General features: G+C 42.5%; 2 protein-coding genes across 3 annotated transcripts in view; one reads left to right on the forward strand and one right to left on the reverse strand.

Annotated features, from left to right (window-relative positions):
• Window positions 1–526: 526 nt before the first annotated feature.
• On the forward strand, window positions 527–7,641 carry dda1 (DET1 and DDB1 associated 1). The gene is made up of 5 exons (XM_061684673.1): window positions 527–868; window positions 1,177–1,257; window positions 1,340–1,391; window positions 5,971–6,032; window positions 6,122–7,641. Exons 1-5 carry the CDS (start codon window positions 860–862, stop codon window positions 6,224–6,226), a joined length of 309 nt encoding a protein of 102 aa, XP_061540657.1. The 5' UTR covers window positions 527–859; the 3' UTR covers window positions 6,227–7,641.
• A 451-nt stretch (window positions 7,642–8,092) lies between these two features.
• Window positions 8,093–20,646, reverse strand: part of ano8b (anoctamin 8b) — a 36,528-nt gene continuing 23,974 nt past the window's right edge. The window contains exons 7-19 of one of the 2 annotated variants that reach the window (XM_061684119.1): window positions 20,478–20,605; window positions 19,925–20,086; window positions 19,682–19,834; window positions 18,876–19,002; window positions 18,715–18,770; window positions 18,540–18,614; window positions 17,786–18,033; window positions 16,913–17,072; window positions 16,098–16,490; window positions 14,355–14,546; window positions 14,132–14,263; window positions 12,443–12,553; window positions 8,093–11,480 (exon numbers count right to left, since the gene is read on the reverse strand). In XM_061684119.1, the coding sequence (XP_061540103.1) occupies window positions 10,737–11,480; window positions 12,443–12,553; window positions 14,132–14,263; window positions 14,355–14,546; window positions 16,098–16,490; window positions 16,913–17,072; window positions 17,786–18,033; window positions 18,540–18,614; window positions 18,715–18,770; window positions 18,876–19,002; window positions 19,682–19,834; window positions 19,925–20,086; window positions 20,478–20,605 (2,681 nt within the window). In that variant the 3' untranslated portion in view covers window positions 8,093–10,736. The remainder of the gene's footprint in view (window positions 11,481–12,442; window positions 12,554–14,131; window positions 14,264–14,354; window positions 14,547–16,097; window positions 16,491–16,912; window positions 17,073–17,785; window positions 18,034–18,539; window positions 18,615–18,714; window positions 18,771–18,875; window positions 19,003–19,681; window positions 19,835–19,924; window positions 20,087–20,477; window positions 20,606–20,646) is intronic. The other variant, XM_061684120.1, reaches the window with a different exon arrangement.

Here is a 20,646-nt window from a genome sequence, read left to right on the forward strand (position 1 = left end):
ATATACAATTATCATAATGGATGTAAAATGATACATTTTTTAAAATACATGTGTGTGGAGGGGGGCAGCCCGAACTGTACTTATATTGTTTATGTTTATTGTACATTTCTTATGTTCCTTCTTTTTAGTTAGTTTATATTTGAATTAATGTTTTCATTATTATTATTGTTGCACCATCGGACCGAGAACAAAATCCTATAGTTGTGAATGTACCTTTTCACTGACAATGGCAATAAAACGACTCTGAATCACAACGAGATTTTGTCATCGTTTCAGGTCCCCGTTCTGTCTGGTGCCTGTTTTTTTTTTTTGCTTTTTTTTTTAACAAACATTATGAATTGGTATATGAAGCACAAACAAATCGAAGTGTTGATCAAAGCTAGTTGTGCAGAATTTGCTCAGCGTACGACAGATGATCAGAGTACAGTAGTGCTTGTAATACAGCCTCCAGACGCTAGTGGGCGCTAGCACAATGCTTAGCAGGTCCTAAAACATGAGCATGAGCGCGACGAGCGTTTCCGGGGAGCGGTCTAAAGAAGCAGCGATGCCATCATGCTAGCTGTGGAGCTCCACATTAACAAGCAGCTCCGCTAGTTGATGCAATGTCAACCTGGACTTCATTTTGGAGCGATATAGTTCTACGTAAAATTGAATATAGAATAAAAAAGCGGTTTGAGTGCCAGTTTTGAGTTTGCGTGGCACGCGCCACCCGATATAGTCGAGTCGTGTCTGTCTTATTTCGTAAACTAGCTCGGCTATCGGTGACATAGTCGTAAACACTTTTGAGTGCCGGCCTGCTATCACCCGCGACAAGCTCCACGGTCGGCGTATCGACGTTGCAGTTTCTTCGACTGCTGTCATGGAAAAGGTATCTATATTACTACGTACCAATTGCAGAGCTGCTGTCATTAGCGCAGAGATTACGTTAACAAGCCAGTAGCCGCAAGTCGGCTCGATGCCGATTCACGTCATTATTCTCATCACTGAGGTCAATCCGGCATCATCCGGCACTCCGCAATTGTGGTGTAAATAGATCAGATTTGTCGGGATTGATGTTTTTGCCTCGGTCGGCGAGCGACGTGTGGTCACGATGACATGGCGATACAACATATCGTACAGTGCTCAGGTTTAAAATAGTTGGAAAGACAATAATCCAACTCATGGCTCTATTCACAGGCAGACTTCCTAAAAGGGCTTCCCGTCTACAACAAAAGCAACTTCAGCAGGTTTCATGCAGACTCTGTTTGTAAAGCATCTGTAAGTACACGTTGGTACTGGTTTCTCTTCTCACTTGATCTACCAAAATGTAATCGCAAATTCCTTTTTCTGTCCTCTGCAGAATCGGAGGCCCTCTGTCTATCTTCCAACACGTGAATACCCTTCTGAACAGAGTGAGTGCCAATCTCTGGGTGAAATATTTAGAATTAAACCCAAAAAAGGGTTCCGCTTTTCTACATTCAGCGTACTCCTATTTTGTTAGATACTCCCCTGCTTACTCTTTTTGTCCCCTAATATGGAAGGATGTATGGATATGTTCTGTCTTAGGTCGGAGTTGCACTGAATGATTCAAGTGACACATTTCCCAAATTGTTTTGTTCTCAAGTGGCTTTGGATGTGCGTCACAGCAGTGTAAAAAGAAAAAAAGAATGACATGGAACCAGACACCCTTAGATATTCAGATCAGGCGTCTTCCAAATGTGGATAAAAGCCTCATACATCTAAATGCGGGCTTCACTTGATCGAAATATGCAGATTCATGACATACAAAGTACACACTTCCGTGTTGGCTTAAAAAACACAGACTCCTAAAACACAAAAACAAAACAAAACCCCCCGTATTGCAAGCAGCAACGTGGCAAGCCAAAAATGGCAGTCTGTCAAAATGCTGCGCCTGGTTGGAATGGCCACTTCAACCTGAGTACAACGCACCAAGAATGTAGAAAATTGGATGATGGGTTCTGGAGAAGTTGTGTTTGTGTGATATTGACAATTGAAAATCTAAAAAAATTGAATAAAACAGTATTACATGATTGTTTGTCAACATATACACTCGTTTGTTTCATCTGTTACTCAGGGAATGCCTTCTCCAATTGCCTGACAAATTTCAGTTAAAAATATCCACCAATAGGCTAGTATGGGCTGAAATTCTGAGGGTTTCTCCTAAATTGCAGAAGTTTCAAACAGCTTCACTTGCCCGAAAAAACTTGACTGAAATTGTACAAATGGAACATTATTCATAAGAAGAGCAGTATGGGTGGCACGGTGAGCGACTGGTTAGAGCGTCTGCCTCACAGTTCTGAGGTCCGGGGTTCAATCCCCGCCTGTGTGGAGTTTGCATGTTCTCCCTGTGCCTGAGTGGGTCTTCTCTGGGCACTCCGGTTTCCTCCCACATCCCAAAAACATGCATGGTCGGTTAATTGAAGACTAAATTGCCCGTAGGTGTGAATGTGAGTGCGAATGGTTATTTGTTTATGTGCGCCTTGCGATTGGCTGGCAACCAGTTCAGGGTGTACCCCGCCTCCTGCCCGATGATAGCTGGGATAGGCTCCAGCACTCCCGCGACCCGAGTGAGGATAAGAGGCTCAGAAAATGGATGGAAGAGCAGTATGGGCAGCAGAGTAGCTAATGTACTTTCGTAATGACTTGTTTCTCGCTGTTATGGAAGGTGTTTGAAGTGCTCTCTTTCTCTCGCGCTGAAAACCAATGTCAGTAAATACAGTTCGGCGCTACATCCGTTAAGTGGAACTTGAAACTCTGCAATGCTAAGCAAAAGCCATTCATCAACAACACCCAGAGACGCCGCCGCCGGCTTCTCTGAGCCCGAGCTCATCTAAAATGGACTGATGCAAAGTGCAAAAGTGTTCCGTGGTCCGACGAGTCCACATTTCAAATTGTTTTTGGAAATTGTGGACGTCGTGTCCTCCGCGCCAAAGAGCAAAAGAACCATCCGGACTGTCATGGACGCAAAGTTCAAAAGCCAGCATCTGTGATGGTATGGGGCTGTGTTAGTGGCAATGGCATGGGTAACGTACACATCTGTGAAGTCACCATCAATGCTAAAAGGTACATACAGGTTTTGGAGAAACATATGCTGCCACTCAAGCAACATCTTTTTCATGGACGCCCCTGCTTATTTCAGCAAGACAATGCCAAACCACCTTCAGCACGTGTTACAACAGCGTGGCTTCGTAGTAAAAGAGTGCGGGTACTAGACTGGCCTTCATGCAGTCCAGACCTGTCTCCCATTGAAAATGTGTGGCGCATTATGAAGCGTAAAATACGACAACGGGGACCGTGGATTGTTGAACAGCTGAATCAGTACATAAAGCAAGAATGGGAAAGAATTCCACCTACAAAGCTTCACCAATGAGTGTCCTCAGTTCCCAAACGTTTATTGAATATTGTTAAAAGAAAAGGTGATGTAACACAGTGGTAAACATGACCCTGTCCCAGCTTTTTTGGAACGTGTTGCAGCCATAAAATTCCAAGTTAATGATTATTTGCTAAAAACAATAAAGTTTATCAGTTTGAACATTAAATATCTTGTCTTTGGAGTGTATTTAATTAAATATAGGTTGAACATGATTTACAAATCATTGTATTCTGTTTTTATTTGTTTAACACAACGTCCCAACTTCATTGGAATTGGAGTTGTAAAAACGGCTACCGGAAATGGCCACAAAATGCAGAGGAAACTCTACCCTGTGGCGTCCTAGCCAATACCAGCCGTAGCGACACCCTCGACTTGGAGGAGAACTGCAGCACACGTTCAAAACGCCGCGCGTGGGTCGGGCTCGAGGCAAACTGCGTGCGGGATGGCCGCAGTGACGTCAGGGCGGTCGGCGTCCGCGCGAGTATAAAGAAGCCTTAACAATTGATCAAGTCCCTTGCCATTGCAAGGCTTCAAACAGGATGTTCTCAGAGGGATGTGGCGGCTGAGCTTAGAGTGTCATCAGAAGATTACAACAGAGATACAGAGAAATTGAAAGAGTCACAGGAAGGTGGAGAAGTGGACATTTTTGGAGATGTTTTGGTCAATTCATGGAAATGTGAATTTTGTTATTCAGCTTGTTAGCAAAGCAAGTTGTGCAAAAAGTACTGAAACATTTCAGCAGTTGGACATGTGCATTCCAAAGTTTAGGGAAGGTTAAATTAAATGTACCTAGAAATGTTTTAGGCTCATCTTGAAATTTCACCCGGAAGCCCAATAAATCTTTTGAGTATTGCATCTGACTTATGATGGCTGACTTCAAGAAAGTTGCTGACTTCAAAAGATCAAATCAGTGGCCATCATCTAATCACAGTTTTCAACCCATCTTGAAGAATGTAAGAATTCTTGCTCCACCCCGGAACACCAATTTTAAGTTAACTTTAGGTAGTCCTTTTCAAGCAGTGGCATTTGAAGGGATTTCTTTAATTTTTTTTAGGTCAAATGATTATTGATTAGTCACTTTTTCTTATCGGAAAATACTTTCCCTTCCCCTTCCATCGAAATATTTTTTTTTCTACTGTTTTATATGTAACATAGGTCAAAATGAGTGACATGGTTTAAGTTTGACATCTATGCGGTATGTCGATTGAATGCAAAAGGGAATAAAAAGCATAAGGCTTGCAAAACTGGTGGATTTAAAATTGCCGTTGTTGTGATGTAGTTTAGTCAATTCATATTCAAGTACCTGCCTAATTGGTGGTTGGGACAAGCCCCCTCATATCAGGAAAAATTGCTGAATGAGGAATAAATGTCTTTAATCTATTTTGGGAGGAATTTTGCATAGCTAAGCGTTTTGGAACCAGAATTGTGTTGTGTCGGGCCCGTTTCGTGGAGGATGACTTTGTAAACAAGCTTTCACACACTCCTGAAAGTGTCCCGCCAAGCCATACAATGATGGTATATAAAAGTATACGTGTTGTGGTTTACAGTGATGCTTACCAATATCTATAAATTATGATGTAACTGTCGATCAAATCGCGAAGCTCGCGGTCATTGTCGCCAAAATGTGCCTGAGAAATGAATGCCGTGTGTAGGTTGCGTTCAAGTGATTGAATGGGAGCGCAGGATCAGCCTCTCAAAATATCCGCCTCTTGTTTATTTTCACCCATGTCCCCTCTTTGGAGTTGTGAGTCGCCAACTGTTATTTCCGCTCATGTTCACTATTGGTCGGAAACAATCGTATGTTTTGTGAATTCTGCTTCTCGGTATGCACGCTTGAGCGCAGATATGTTATCGGCAACGGCCAGTCAGAGCGAAGCTGTTTTACATATTCAAATTGAGAAGATGAGCGAGCCACTCAGTGCAAAGCTTATTTACATGTCAAATATTAATGCGAAATCTGACCGTCTCAACTGCCAGATGAAACAGAACAACCTGGCATAGCTTGAAAAGGGCATTCTGGCCATTTTCAAACCAAATTATCTTGTAAACCCAATAAAAGGACATTAAAATTTAAAATTAAAACAATTAATGGCATGGGACCTTTACATTGATTTTCAACTGTATTATGATTAAAATGAACAGCCTGAGCATTTTGCTGCAACTTAAAAAAAAAATAATAATTGTTGCACTTTTAAATGCAGCTGAGCCTGAGGCAGCAAGCCAAACCCTTTCACAGTGACGTGCGCAAAAGCAAGCCTGCTGTAATGATATGAAGCAGCTCTAGCCGATTGATTCTTCTTGTCCAATATGGGCCGTATTACAACATGCAGTGGTGTCGGGTGGTCATTGAAAAATCAAGACCACCATCCGGGAGTGGGATTTATTCAGGTGCTTACTTCCCATCCTTAGGAGCCATGGACTTTACACCAAGATTCCTCCAAGATACTTGAACTAGCTGGTGTCAAATCTCATCTTATTTCCTACTTGGATCAGCTATAAAGCAGTTTTCCCCACTGTCAATTTGTGATGATGTTTACGGGTGCTGTACCCTGTTGTGTATATGTGACAGTTTTGTCGGGTTTTCCCCCCCCCCCCAGTTATCGTCACAGAGAAAACCAACATCCTTCTGCGCTACCTCCATCATCAGTGGGACAAAGAGGTGAGCATGTTTCGACGGGTGGAGCTGGTTTCCTAAAGTTGATGCTCAGCCTCGCACCGTGATTATTAACGATCCCTTTTGATGTGCAGAACGCAGCAAAGAAACGGGAACAGGAGCAAGGGGAGGGCGACAGCCCCGCGCCCCCAAGGAAAATCGCCAGGACAGACAGCCAAGAAATGAATGAAGACTCATAAGTGTGTGTATGTGTGTGCGCGGTTGTGTCTGTGTGTGCAGGCTGTAGCCAATCAAAACATGTAAAAAGAGAGGGTATTCCCACCTCGGTGACAGCGTGTGGCCGCTCTGTTTTGTGGCAAGGGGCCGCACCTCTCATAAGATGGGGTATTCGGTAAACTAAGAGGGCTTCGCTGTGAAGTAAAGGAAATCCACACTTTTAAACAGATTTGCAACCACTCTTTGAGAACTGAAAAAACCCCTTATTGGGCCAGGTTGCATATGCCTTTTGTTGTGTTAGGATATGTGTACTGTGTCATGTATGTTTGTATGCATGCTGAGCTGTGTGTGTATCGTGCTGTACATGTGAGGTAAGTGATCTGTTGAAAAGGTAGATTACGAGTGACTTGCCGAGTCAAGTCTTAAAACTGTCCCAATTTGATCTCTGGCGTTCTCTTGTGTTTATTGTTTTAAGTACGGCAATGCGCTTCCTGCCTGCCAAAGTGCCCCCTCCCTCCTTCTCCGTTTCACTGCCCACTCTGTAACAATGGCGACGTTTCTCCCCACTGGTTGAATCCCCACAACCAAGAATGCAATGTGAACAACAGCACAAAGTAGAAGCACCACTCGGGTGTATGTTTGCAGTGCATCGCTCCATTTCGTTCGTCGTTTTGGTTGGACTTAATTAAATATCTCCACTCATGCATCTTGCACCTATCATCTAAGTGAGGCTAATATGTCAAAGGATTCTACAATCTAACGTTGTATTTCCTAGTTTGAGCAAAAGGAAAGAAAAATACTACATTTTTTGTAAATAAATGTCAATTCCATAATTTAATTTAATATGCACTTGTTAAATACGTCTATTTAGGTACATTGTAAGAAAGAGCTGTACAATTTAAGAGTGGAGCCTCAGTGCAGAGTAGATGTGATCCTGGCCTTGCCTGTTTTTTGTTGTTGTTGTTTTTTTCCCGCTCTCTCTCTCTCTCTCTCTCCCTCGCCCCCTCTCCTCTCTCCCATGGCATTTCTGGATTGTTAGCCTTAGAGGCCTTACGACTGGTTGTCACCGTTTGGATTCTGTTGTGTTCTCGCATCACCTGCGTTTTGGTGACTTAAGTAGTTCCATGTTGCGCGGTTCAAAGAGGTTGTGTTTTTAGCATACAGCCAAATGCAGTCCACAACTTTGCTTGGTCCTTTTGTTGTCCATTACAATACTGAATAAAGATATATACAGGTATATGTGAAGGGGAATAAAACAATGTGGTCCATCACCTCGCTACCCGTTGTGTAAATATCCTGTCAGTTTCAGCCATAAGATGCTTCTGCTAAGACTGTTTGACAACACATGAAGCCTTTTCCCACTCTTGTGTTAGATGTTTTTGTTTTGTTTTGTTTTGTTTGTTTTTTCTAGCTTTGCTGAAATAAAACTGGACTGGCATATTTGTTGTCATGTGGTGCTTTATAGCAGTGATTCTCAACTTGTGGGTCGGGACCCAAAAGTGGATTGCAGAGCGATTTTGGGTAGGTCGTGGGCGGGTAGTAAAAGATTGATAGCATGATAATTCAGACTGTTACAATTGCTTTGGTCTGCAGTCTTCATTTCCTGAAAAGAAGAAAAATGCACTGATCTCTTCATCAATAGTCGCAAAGAGATCAGTGCATTTTTCTACATGCTTATTTTCATCAATTTCTTAATTAGGTGCTCTTGTGTTTAAAAATATACTATTCCTATATTTTCAGAGGCTGTTTTTTTCTTCTGTAAGTGGGTCGGTACTTGGGACGACAATAGAAAAATGCAGATCCCGGGGTGACAACAAGAATTCAGTGTTATGTTGACATTGGTGGGTCATTCTACAGCAACAATCACAACACATGAAATGCATTTGAAATAGTTTTATTAACTATCAACTTCTTCAGATCTTACAAAAATATGACAAAATAAATTAAAACAAATAAATAGTCCAAGTTCCCAGTTAGTCTTCAAAAGAGTTTTTGTTCAGTGATACATTGGAAGAGCTTGATGATGATCTGTAAATGAGGCATCAATGGATGATGATGATGATGATGGTGATATTTGTGGCATTGTTGACAGCCAAATAAATGTTCACGTCCAACAATTACAGGGAAATTTCAAAAATCTTCACCTGCCGACTTCACATGAAATCATTTCAATGATCAAATGTTTCTTTTTTGTTTAAGCTGCTCTTCCAACGTGTCGATGCATTTGTGAACCAGGAAACAGATCCTCTGGCATAGTTCTGTTTATTTTAAAACAAAGCCAACATGTAAACCCCTATTATAATGATGCGTTGATGTTGCTGCAGCAAAAGGCTAGTTTGAATACACAAGTGGTCAACGTGATTAATATCTGCAGTCGGAACTTGTGGTTTCCCTGAAAAGTATATAGTGACCCAAAAATGTGTGTTACATGAGTAACTGCATCGTGTCCTCACGTTTGTTATCCCTTCTTTCAAACTTTCAAATCGACCATTTGGGTCGTGGAGGCATTCGTTGATGCAAGTATTTGAGTTTTTGAGCTTAAGCCCAGCTACACATCACTACGCCCGTCTGCAAATCATACACAGGCGCTTAATGTATCTCTCCCACCTCCAAATATTTTAAAACAATACATAGCTTGATAATATAGCCTATTCCCTTATTGCATGTCATGTCATTTTTACTCCTCTGCAGCAATATAAACTTGTCGTTAATGCAGAGGCGATAAAGTGGATGGACCTATAGTTCCATGTTAATACAGAAGAGAGTAAATTGGTGTTAAAAATGAATTAAATGATGTTATCTGTGGATAAGGAGAGGTGCACTCTCCTCTACTGATAATATCAACTAGTGGACACGACGCACAACAAATACAGCCGTGTGACAAGTGGACTGACTGATTCTTACAGGTAAGTGTCCTCTGTTATTGCCAAAACCCTTGTCAGTGACAGTGATGTGGAAATGCATAGGTAATGTCTCTCAAACCAGATTGTGATGCCTACTCTGAAATTTGGTTTTAAGCTGCTCGAGAGCACTGATTCCCAACCCCTACTCATGCGGCAAATTACTTTGCCATGTGAGATCGTCAGGCGGGCCGTGGGAAATTATGCAAGTTCGTGTAATTCTTCCAAAAATGATTTCTTACAAATAATGGATCTTTGTTCATCTATCCTTGCCAGTGACGGCTAGTGGAAGGCAGAACAATTAAATACTCTTCCACTAGATGGGATATGGCATAATTAACCTGTGTATCCGCTTGTTGCCATACAACAGAATAGTATTTCCTAAACAGGCCAGTAAGTCAATTGAGATGTGATCATTATTATTTGAGTGTATATTAACTTTTTGTGACATTCGTGTTTGGTGGTGTGCTGTGAGATTGCTGTAATGTCAAACATTAAAGGTTGGAAAACACTTGCTCTATCTGGAGGTCTGTCTGGACGCTTTTGTTGTTGCCACTGTGTAAAAGATACGGCTGGCAAAAGTGCAGAAACGGAAAAAAAATATTACAATTATTAGCAATAATAAAGCAATCCTGTCATGGAGCTCTACAGAAATTAGAGCACCTTGCAAAAATAAATATGAAATATTTAAGGTATTTCTGCTTGGATACTGTGTACTGTAAAAAGAGGAAAACTATACAGTCCCGTTTGCATAATAATGTGAGGCAGGCTGCCGTCTCCTGCAGTGATGTGGCGTTTAGGGCAAAAGTAACTTTAATTTGCCGCTCACTAGCCAAGTGTGTTTAGACGGTATGAAATGGAGAACAATCTGTCTGTGAGAGGTGGGCTACGGTCCAGCAACAGGACTGCGTGTACCTTTTGCTCGGTTTCCTGTTTCCTTTCCCTTTCTTTTTTTTTTTGCACGCCTCTTTAACTCTCCTACGAGAAACAATGACAGCAGGACTTGCTAATCTATTGACTGTTGTTTCAAATGAATCCCATATTGCCACAGATGGGAAGATGTGTACAAAGCTTAGACATCACCTCAGCTTTGAAAATAAAGCTGGTAATTTATCAAGGATGCCCGCTAAGGGGGGGGGGGGGGGGGTTATGTCACAATAGAAACTGCAGCATTACACAAAATTAAGAGACTGACTAGTATTGCTTTTAATTTTTTTCCACATAAAAAAGAAGGGCCAAATATTTCAGTTAAAAACAAGAGAGTTGTCTAATATTGATTTTTGATGACTAAGAAACACTTACTGGGCACAAATAGAGATCCTTTTTCTATCATGTCTTTTTCCCCTTCCAGGCTTTTGGAAGATGCTCACAATGGGCCAAAGAGGAAATTAAGAATCACAGCTTTTTGCTTTGAAGGCTTCAAAATAGAAGAAATGCAGCTCATGCATTTCTTTATGTATTGCAGACATGATTGTGTGTGTCCTGTATGTATGTTGTGAAGTGTATTTTGTTGTTCAGGAGAACCAAAAACAACAGGAATCAATTTCAACTTCAAGTACTCCAACAGCGTGGAGCCTGGTGTTGCCACAACGCTCACGTTAGTTCGTCAGTTGAGGTGAAACCAAAGGAGCTACTAGACTTTTGGGCCAGGAGGGTCCAGCTCACTCGAATGTCCGTTCTCGAACGCCTCTCCTCCAGGTGAGGGGATCTCATCCGGAATGCCGTTCAAGTCGGACCTGGAAGCCGGTCTCTCTGACATCTGTGATGATGAGGATCCCTCCCCTGGTCTGGGCAGGGCCGCCCCGTTCACGCACGTCCCCGCTTCCGATTTTCCAAAATTAAACAATTTGCCAGGGTTGAAGGCTTTGCTGGGTGACTGTGAACGCTCCTGTGAGCTGCTACCTGATGATGATGATGATGACGATGTCGTCGTCCCGTTCGCAGCGGAGCTGGCGGCCGCCGCAGAAGTCGCTGCAGACTCTTTCTTATTCTCAGGTGATTTGAGGAATTTGAAGCTGAGGAACCCTGGCAGCTTGGCTTCCGTGGGTGACTGAGGGGAGCGGGCGCCACCTGAGGAGAACTTGCTCTGCAGCGGAATGATCTGTTTCAGCTTCATGACGTTGTTGTTGGCCAACAGGGAGCTGGGCCTCTTGGGCTTGTCCGAGCCGCCGCCCCCTCCCCCGCCGCCGCCGCCGCCAGAGCGTGATTTGCTGCTGTGGCTTTTGTCGTGGTGGTGCTCCGCGGAGGTGTCGCCCTTGCCGTCATCCCTGTCCCTTTCTCTGCGGGCCATATGCTCCACTTGCCTCTGCCTCTCCTCCTCCTCCCTCTTCTTTCTCTGCAGCTGCTGGTAGTGCTGCTGAGCCTGACGTTCGTGCTTCTGCAGAGGAAGGGAAACGCGGTCGTCCATTACTACTGAAACACACTTGTTTTCGTATGCTGACAGAAAGGAAATGCGGTTGTTCTGGCAAAGGAAGAATGACGTCTTATCCTGTGTGAATACAACTTGAACTCTTCCAAAACAAAATGTTTACCTCTATATTTTGCATTAGATGAGCATTAAATGCACATGGTGCTGTGGATAAAAAATGTTTTTAATTAATTTAAAAAAAAGCATGTAACGTCTGTTTACCATCTTTTAACAAGAAGATGGTAAACGGACGTTACACGCTTTTTAAAACATTTATTTAATGTCTGTTTACCATTTTACGCCTCCCTGGTCCAAAGTCAGCTGGGATAGGCTCAACCGTGATCCTAATGAGGATAAGCAGTATAGAAAAAGGATGGATGGATTCAATTATAAATTAACCCCAGTCTCGTAATCCTAATCCTAATTCTGATTGACTGGGTTTCTGACAACCCTTGTGATACTTTTTCTGCTATATGGGGCAGTGTAACCCACAGCCTAAAGTCTCCAAGAATCATCATATTAAAGGCATATTTTAGATATTTAGACCTCCATACAGTGACTCTCTAACATGGACTTGTCAATTTCATTTAAAAAAAACAACAACAAATACCTTGGTTTTGTCATAAATCTTGAAAAGAACCCTCTGACAGCTACTTCTGTTTGACCCAGTTTTCTACCTACTTTGTCCATATTTGGCTAAGACCGCCCCCTTTCCTGTGATCGGTTACCTCTGTGTAGAGGACCCACTTGTGAGAGCACACGTGTTTGTTATGTTGACAGCGCTGGCTCAGGGGCAGAGAGGCAGGCGAGATCTTCGCTACCGACGCAGATAATCCAGCAACTCTTGTCGTCTGTTCTCTTTTTAAGTAGTTGGCCCCCGACCAATTCGTCCATATAAAACCCCTACTTATTTATACATTCTCATAATTCACCTTAAAGGCCTCCCTGCGCTGATAATCCAGTTTAGCCATCTCCTCTCTGACCCATGTTGGAATGTCAGGAATGGCCACATGGATGACATACTTCAAGAGGATAGCGAAGTGCTGCAGATAGACAGGCAGACAGGAGGGTGAGCTCACACAAGTGACATTCAAATGAAATATGGGACAAAATGAACCAGTGTACATATTATATGGATGCGACTTGAGTTTCTGGTGCAACACTCGGGCTGTGTAATTCTCCTTGAGATAAGACGGACTTCTTTAACAGGCCAGGACAGTGCTATAGGGCTCTTTACCTTATCTTATTCTAGACAGCTACAGAGCTCTGGGCTCACAGAGACAGAACACAAATATGTTACGGGTAGTTGAGGACAAATGAAAAGACTCGCAACGGTCCTCTACGTTCTGATGATGTGTCTTCTGTAAGGTGTGCTTTAGCTCCAGTATAAACACAGCTGAGCTAAGGAGAAGACCACTACGGTCCAAATAAGTGAAGCATTTCATGTTGGCACAAATCACATCTGCAGGGGAAATGCAAGTGCAGCTTGTGAGAACAGTGAGGATTTTCAAAAAGAGGGCAGTTACTCTACTTGTTGTGTGTTAATAAACTGGCCCTCATATTTACGAGAAATACATGATGAAAAGAATAGCTTACATTTTCAACTACTGTACAGACTGATCCACTAATATACGGTAGCACATCTGGCATTATTGCACAACAAAGTCATGTTTACGCGAGTGTAGGTTTGTTTGTGTGCAGGATTGCACAAAAACTACTACTACCGATTGCCACTTGCAGATTGTTGAAGCATGGGCTAAGGATGAAATAATTACAATTAGGCACAAGTATGGAAAAGGTGCAGATCCAGGATTCTTTGTTTCACTTTAAGGAGTAATTTAAGTAGTGAATTTGTTTCGGTAGCTTTTGCATAATGCTGTAAACAAACAAAAAACAAGAAAAAAAATGTTGGGCGCACTAAGGGCCTGATTTACTAAAGATTTGTGCGTGCAACAACAGTTGCAATCTTGATTACTCACGCAAACAGATATGGGATCTTATCTAATAACCGGGCACAACCAGGATTGCATCTGCCAAACACAAAAGGATCATTTTCAAATAGATTAATTCAGCACGTGCAATGCGATTTATCGAACCTGAGACAAATAGCGATGGCTCATTTTGCGTCTTTAATTATTGTGTCTGAAAGGCAGGTACAAACGGCAGCATACAGTGACGATAGGTGCTGGCCCCTCCCCAAGCAGTTTTTCAGGTCCCAAGTTTTAAACCCAATGTTACGCAGGATGGGTAGACACAGTACATCCGATTGCCACTCACCCGGGGGAGTTAAATCAAACAAAAATGGTTGGATCGATACATTTATTTTCTGTCACTCAGTATTGTGTTTATTTGCCTCTTCCACTAACACTTCCAATTCCATCACTTCAAACTTCATTTTGTGCTTGGGGTGCTCTCCCAAATTTTCCATGGCAGAAACCATCAGAGCTACCTAAAGCGCCAAACCCTCTTTTGAAGACAGCGGTCGCCAACAGCGCACACAATCTGTTAGGAGCGTGTGAACACGCAATTTAGCGCCCGCTATTTGGGGTCTTCGTAAAACAGGTCCCCAACTGTGTGGAAAGGTTTCTTTCCACAGTGAAGTAAGAGTTGAGCTGTAGTACCTCAAGGATGACAATTGAGATTATGGCCATCTCGGGGCTGAGCCAGGGGAAGAGGCGCTGCAGCTGACCACACTGACCAATCAGGTAACAGTTCACAATGATGGCAATCAGACCCATGGCTTCCATGGCAGACTGCAGCAGGAGAGGGGAAGATATACAGTACTGCTCAGACAAAACAGAATCATTTTGTGTTTAGATGAGCCTCGTGAGTTTTTGTTCTGACCTGCCACTGGCCAATGCTCTCCACTCTGAGACCAAAGGGCCTCTGCAGACCCGTGCAGAGCTTGAAGGCATCACTGCGGATCTCAATGATGTTGTTGATGAGTGCGCACATGGCAGCCAGAGGGAAGGCCGAGGAGAACAGCACCACATAGCCAAACTGGACAAACATCTCCTGGTAGTCCTGGAAGGTGTCCTAAGAAAGAATGATCTATTGTAACTCCACATCGAGAGGAAGCGCAGTACTTTTGAGGACCACATTTGCATTGTCCACAGCACAAGGACACAAAATGTGAGAAGAGAAGAATACACCCACCCGTACAGCACCACCTACATGTTAGGAGAAGTCAAGAGACTCGCATTCAAAACTGTAAGAATCCAGTGTCAACTGGCATGTTGTCCCTTGCTATCAGCGCTAATGTTGAATATTTCGTATTTCTAAATCACCTTTGCATTGAGCCTCCAACATCAGTTTACCCTATTTTAATCATGTGCGACTGATGTACATGTTCGAATTAAGTAAATTCAAATGACTTATTTTTCAGCGTATACAGTGGTCTCTTGACTTACAAGTTTAATTTGTTCCGTGACCCTGCTTGTAACTCAAAACCCCGGTATCTTACCCCATTTAAATAAATGCAAATATCATCCAATCCAGACCCCCAAAGAACACCCCAACATTTTTTTAAAAGTGTTTTTTAAAAAGACAAATAGCACTGTACTGTATCGTAACTTATAAAAACATAGATTGATGATATAAATATTATGTGAAAAATTAGTCGGATTATGCATCATGATTTCGTGCATTAATTCAATGGGCATTGTGTGTCTGGTGTGCATAGATTTGATGATGAAACAGAAGACCGCTATCTATCTATCCATCTATCCATCCATCCATCTATTTATTAGGGCTCGGCGATTATGGAAAAAGTAATGATCACGATTATTTGGATTGCTCCTGAAATCACAATTAATACACATGATTATTCGTTGATTTCGGTGCTTGGCATTTCTTTCACTACCAAAACTGAACTTTAAATATCATTTAATAGAAGAACCAGAAAAATAAGTTAGTAACAAGTAAAATAAGAACTTAATTGCAAAATAGAAATAAAAAACAATACATAAAAATCAATAAGGCCACGGCTAATAACATTGGCATGCCTGGGGTGACTGCATTGTCATCCATCCATTCTGGACACCCCTTACCCTATTCAGGGTTGTTGGGCGCTGGAGCCTGATGAAAGGCGGACTACACCCTGAACCGGTCGGCAGTCAGTCGGAGGGCACGTATAGAGACAGACAACCATTCGGATTCACATTCACACTGTCACCGAGTGGGAACCGAACCCACGCTACCGGGCGAATGTACCACTACACCATCAGCGACTTGACTGTATTGTCTATTATATATATATTTGCTTTTAAAAAATCCTCCTCTCAATATTCTGGCATTTAGCAAATAGAATGAATGCTGATTTAAAGGTTTATAACTACCACAATATCAATGCTATATTTGTAGCCCATCTATGGCCTTTCCCATTATGTGTTAACATTAAGCTGGCGGAGGTTTCGTAAAGCAAAGTTATGTGGTTTGGTTGTGAAATTTGCTTCCACAGCTGGCGCTAGTTTCTAAAATGTTCACTTGAAAGTCAAGGCAAAATATTGACCTTGTATTTCGAAAAAGTCAAAGTCGGGTTACGAAGGCGAGGCACCCCAAAATGTGTACCTACTGGGTCCCCTTTACCTCATAAGTCTGCATGCAGCTCTCTATCTCCGCCTGAGTGAGCGTGGTGCTCTCTTTCACTTCAGGAGGGTCAATCCACGACTCCCTCTTTGTTCTGGCTTCGGTCCGCTCGGTGCTCCGGCCTCTTCTCCGATTTCGCAAGGATGCGCTGCTCTCACTCCTGGAGGCAGGGGGAGCGGCACAGGCAGCAGCAGTAGCATAGCTGATTCCTTCAGCTGCACACGCCACCCTTCCGCCCGTCTCCTTCACGTCATGGATGCCATTAACATCTTCATCATCGCACATTGAAAACACAGAGTTGGGGTCCATTCCTTTTTCCACCATAGTCGGGCTCCCCTCTTCCATAAAACTATCGTCCACGGGGTGGTCGCTACATGCTGGCCTCCTGTCCATCTAAACAACAAAGCGCAATAGAAGCATTATGACGACTGTTGTATCGTTGTTTAGACTAGTGTTGCACAACCACTGTGCTTTGGTACTTTTTGTGTGCCGTGAGAGCTCAACGGGTGTGCTGCAGGAAATGACCAAATCTCCCTTAATTCATCCAAATAGTATTTCTTTACTACAAATCTAAATGTTTACCTTCTATGCCAATGACGCCTAGAAAGGCAGAGCAATTAAAATTCTCTTTCGCTAGGTGGCAGACGGTACATAACCAGTGTATCTGCATTTTTGTGACATTTTTGTTTGGTGGTGTGCCTCCGATTTTTTCTCATGTAAAATATATGCCTTGGCTCATAATACTTGAGAAACACTGGTTTAGGCCTTTCATTACAATTAGCAGAGTAAAGCCAACTTGACACCCAGCTGTGTACCTTCTCTATAAAGCTGACTTTCCTCAGTTTCAAACCACAGTCGATCAAACTTTCCTCATCAGTTTCTCCTTCACTGAACCTCCCGCTGTCAGCCTCGTCCCTCTTGCCACTCTCTTCGTCATCAGGCACGCCGCACCCTCCATTTAAACACTTCTTTTCCCTGTATCGAAATAAAGACAAACTTTTAAGTTCACGTAACAAACTTTTTTTGACAACTTACAGTCACTCTCATGACAGGCTGATGTGACACACAGGTGCATCTCAATGAATTACAACATCGAAAAGTTCATTTAAGTAGTTCCATTACAAAAAAAATAAGCTCATTTTGAATTGAGATAATATGTAGGGAAATACTTTTCAGAAGGCCAATTCCTATGTCGTTTTTGTATTAAAAATCATTTGGATTGTTTTTTTGTTACACTTAATTTTTTTGAAATGGTGAATTTTAGATTTTCATTAACTGTAAGCTTTAATCACCAAAATTGAAAAAACACATTTAAATCATGAAATACTGTATTTCACTCTGTGCGTAGTGAATTTATATAATGTTTCACTCTTTCAAATTGAAATAGCATTTTTCACAATATTTGAATTTATTGAGATGCACCTGTATCAATCAATATGAAACACTCAAGTCAGACTCCTACGATATTTTTTTTGAATTGTGATTATTCTGATTTGCTGGCAATCTGCAACATGCAGTATTTAGTGCAACGAGCACAACGATTAATGTGCTAATATAGTCCACATCGTACATAGCGTAGTGGCGAATGTCTAGCGCATAGAGTTTTAGGCTAACTATATAATACTGTAGTGTCCTTTGCATTGTGCCTGATCTTTAAGCGTATAGTGTCTTAATGTTTAGAGGGTGACCTTTTGTCGGTGTGCCCCACCCCGGGCCTCGTGCCCCTCAGACCAGGTCCCGGCATGGCCGGGTCAGTGGGCGAGGCCTGTGCTTTCCCAGCAGCCAGCCTGGCGTATTTTAGCAGCACAGAAAGCAGCAGGTCCCACAGAGCTCGCAAAGTGAGCTCGCCCAGCTTGTGGCGCTCGTACACATAAGGCTGCAGCACCTCCTTCACATTTTGAAGGAACTGACGGATGATGAGCAGAGTGGCCAGCATCTGACCAAGACAGAAGCGCAGAGGAAAAAACTGTTCAAAAATGCATCAAGAAGAAAATACATCTGTGACAAATAACTGATCTTCATGATTTGGTTCTCAGACGAGAGAAAACGCTGCTGTGAAAAGTCTAGGCACGAAGTCAATAATATCATTGACATGGAAGAATCCTCATATTCCTCCAGGAAAGCAATATCTACTTCTTCATATAAATAATGACAATTTGTTCAGAATTGTCTTTGAAGCTCCCTTCTGAATCCTCCAAACGTCATCCACACATTGCCATGACAACCTATCGGGGCTACATACAAAGCCTTTTAAATCTCAGCATCATGGTAGATCTTGTTAAATAGAAAGCCATGTTTAAGCTTGTTTCATGTCCATAGCATGAGTTTTATTCAAAACACTTTAGCCTGCACCTGCCTCTCCTTATGAGAGACAAGAAGAGCAGGATCTTAATGGATACATGCGAAGAATACACTTTTGAGTCAAACTGATTAGGATATTACCTCTTTGAGCCGCTCCATGTCTTTGAGGTAGAATCCAATGTAAAAAAGGCTGAGATATGAATTTACGAACTGAAACTGTGGGAAAGATAAAATGTCATCAAAGTGGGGGAAAAAAATACATTTTAAAATAGAGCATGTTGGGCTGATAGACTTAAAGGAATCAAAGATTACTAACAAGAACAATTTTGATGATGAGATTTTTCTCATAGGCACTCTGGAGTCGATAGTTTTCTATGGAAACAGTACATTAGTGTGATACTGCAATTTAAATGATTCATATTCATTTGATTTCATTCACCAGCTCTTATAGCAGTGTAAGACATATTTAGGACTTACCCATGTCATTGAGCCAGCAGGCAATTTTCCTGTACACCTCATCGCATGCAGTCACAGTGATAGCGAGCATTATTTTAGGGATGAAGCGAGCCAGCCGAGGCATTTCCTTGATCCCCATTACAAACTCCTGCATAGACACAGCAGTTGGTCGTTTTTATTTAGCACTCTTAGCTTAACAGCATCCGAGTACTCTGGCTTCTTCCCACATTCCAAAGAGCAAGCATGTTAGGTTAACTGAGCACTCAACATTTTCCATAGGCGTGAGTATGAGTGTGAATCTATAAGTGCCCTGCCATTGGCTGGTGGCCAGCCCAGGGTGTACACCTTTTGCAGAAAGTCAGCTGCGATAGGTTCTCGCTTGCCTGTGACTCAAATGAAGACAACTACAGAAAATGGACTTTGCTGACCAAGAAAATATAAGATGAAATGAAAGTATTTTTAAATCAAGTCAGGGACACGTGGGAAAGGGTTTTATGGCATACAGTCAGCATCTTGTGTTTTTGAAGCGGCATCAAACAAATTGTAACATTTTCAAAAAGAAGATTTCAATGATATTGCCTGTGCTATTGTTACTGAGCAAGCCAGCAAAAACATGCCAGGTAATGAGCTTCAATTTTCTGTGAGTGAGGATCTTATAGAGAGCAGTATTGTTCATGTGCGTAGACAGCACGTATACATGGACATTGCCTGTCCTGTTAGCTCCACTCAAAAGTTGTGCATTTAAGCAGGTTATCATTCGGTGACATCAAAAGGGAGCGTCGCAAAATAGATACGGATTTGTACGGGCAAATGTAATAGCGACTGACCTGTAGCTCAAAGCAGATGAGCATTACCAGGAAGACAAAACAGAGACAGAGAAGACAGATGGGCAAGCTGACCAGCCACCTGAACACACGTCTCCGCCATGGCGGATAGTAGAGCTCCTCACATCCTGTGACAGGACTACAGCGCTTGACTCCCTGCCCGGACATCAAGAAAGGTGTTAAAGACAGGGAAAAAGAAGAGAAAAGGGGGAAGATAAAGTAATGACGAGTTGGACTACTTCAGACCCGGAACTGAGGACGTGGTTCCTCCAGGGATTCGGCAGGCGTGTCCAGAGTTCCCCATTTATACGCAAGCTCAGCACCTCTTCTCTTCCACCGTTCCAGAAACAAAGTGGCCCACACCACGTTGAAGAGTGCAAAAACCACGCAGCAGATGTCACGGCTCGTCTGAAACGCCAAAATAAAGCACAGTCCACCTTTATTCACCTCATTTCCATGCTCAGTATAATTTATCATGTGGAGCGTCTCTTGCAAAGTTTGCCACCTTCAAACGTACATTCATACACACACACACATATTTTGCGTTTGCAAATTTGCCAATTTGCAGATTTTTGGGGGATTTCATCTCCGTTATTCACAGTTTGTTTCTGCTTAGGCCAAATCCATGTCCAATATGACATATTCCCTTTTGCGCCATCTTGAGGCATCGTGTGACAAAGCAACTATGTTGAAGTGACACGAGGAGGAGAGACGTGTATTCCACCACCTATGTATTGATCTATCGATACTGACTGATCATGTATTGACAGTTAATCAAGTCGACAAGAGAATCCCTCACCTGATCCGATTCGGTGAGCATCCACAGTACAAAGCCGATCACAGCAGGATACAACATGGAAGTGGTGTAAAAACCCAACCAGGCAAAATACATGGCTATCTTCACACCAAAGTAGTCGCAGATATCATCTGTAAACAATGCAAAGCATGCAAAGAAAACAAGTCTCGCT

This window comes from Phycodurus eques, chromosome 8, assembly GCF_024500275.1.
Source record: "Phycodurus eques isolate BA_2022a chromosome 8, UOR_Pequ_1.1, whole genome shotgun sequence".
Lineage (NCBI taxonomy): Eukaryota > Metazoa > Chordata > Actinopteri > Syngnathiformes > Syngnathidae > Phycodurus > Phycodurus eques.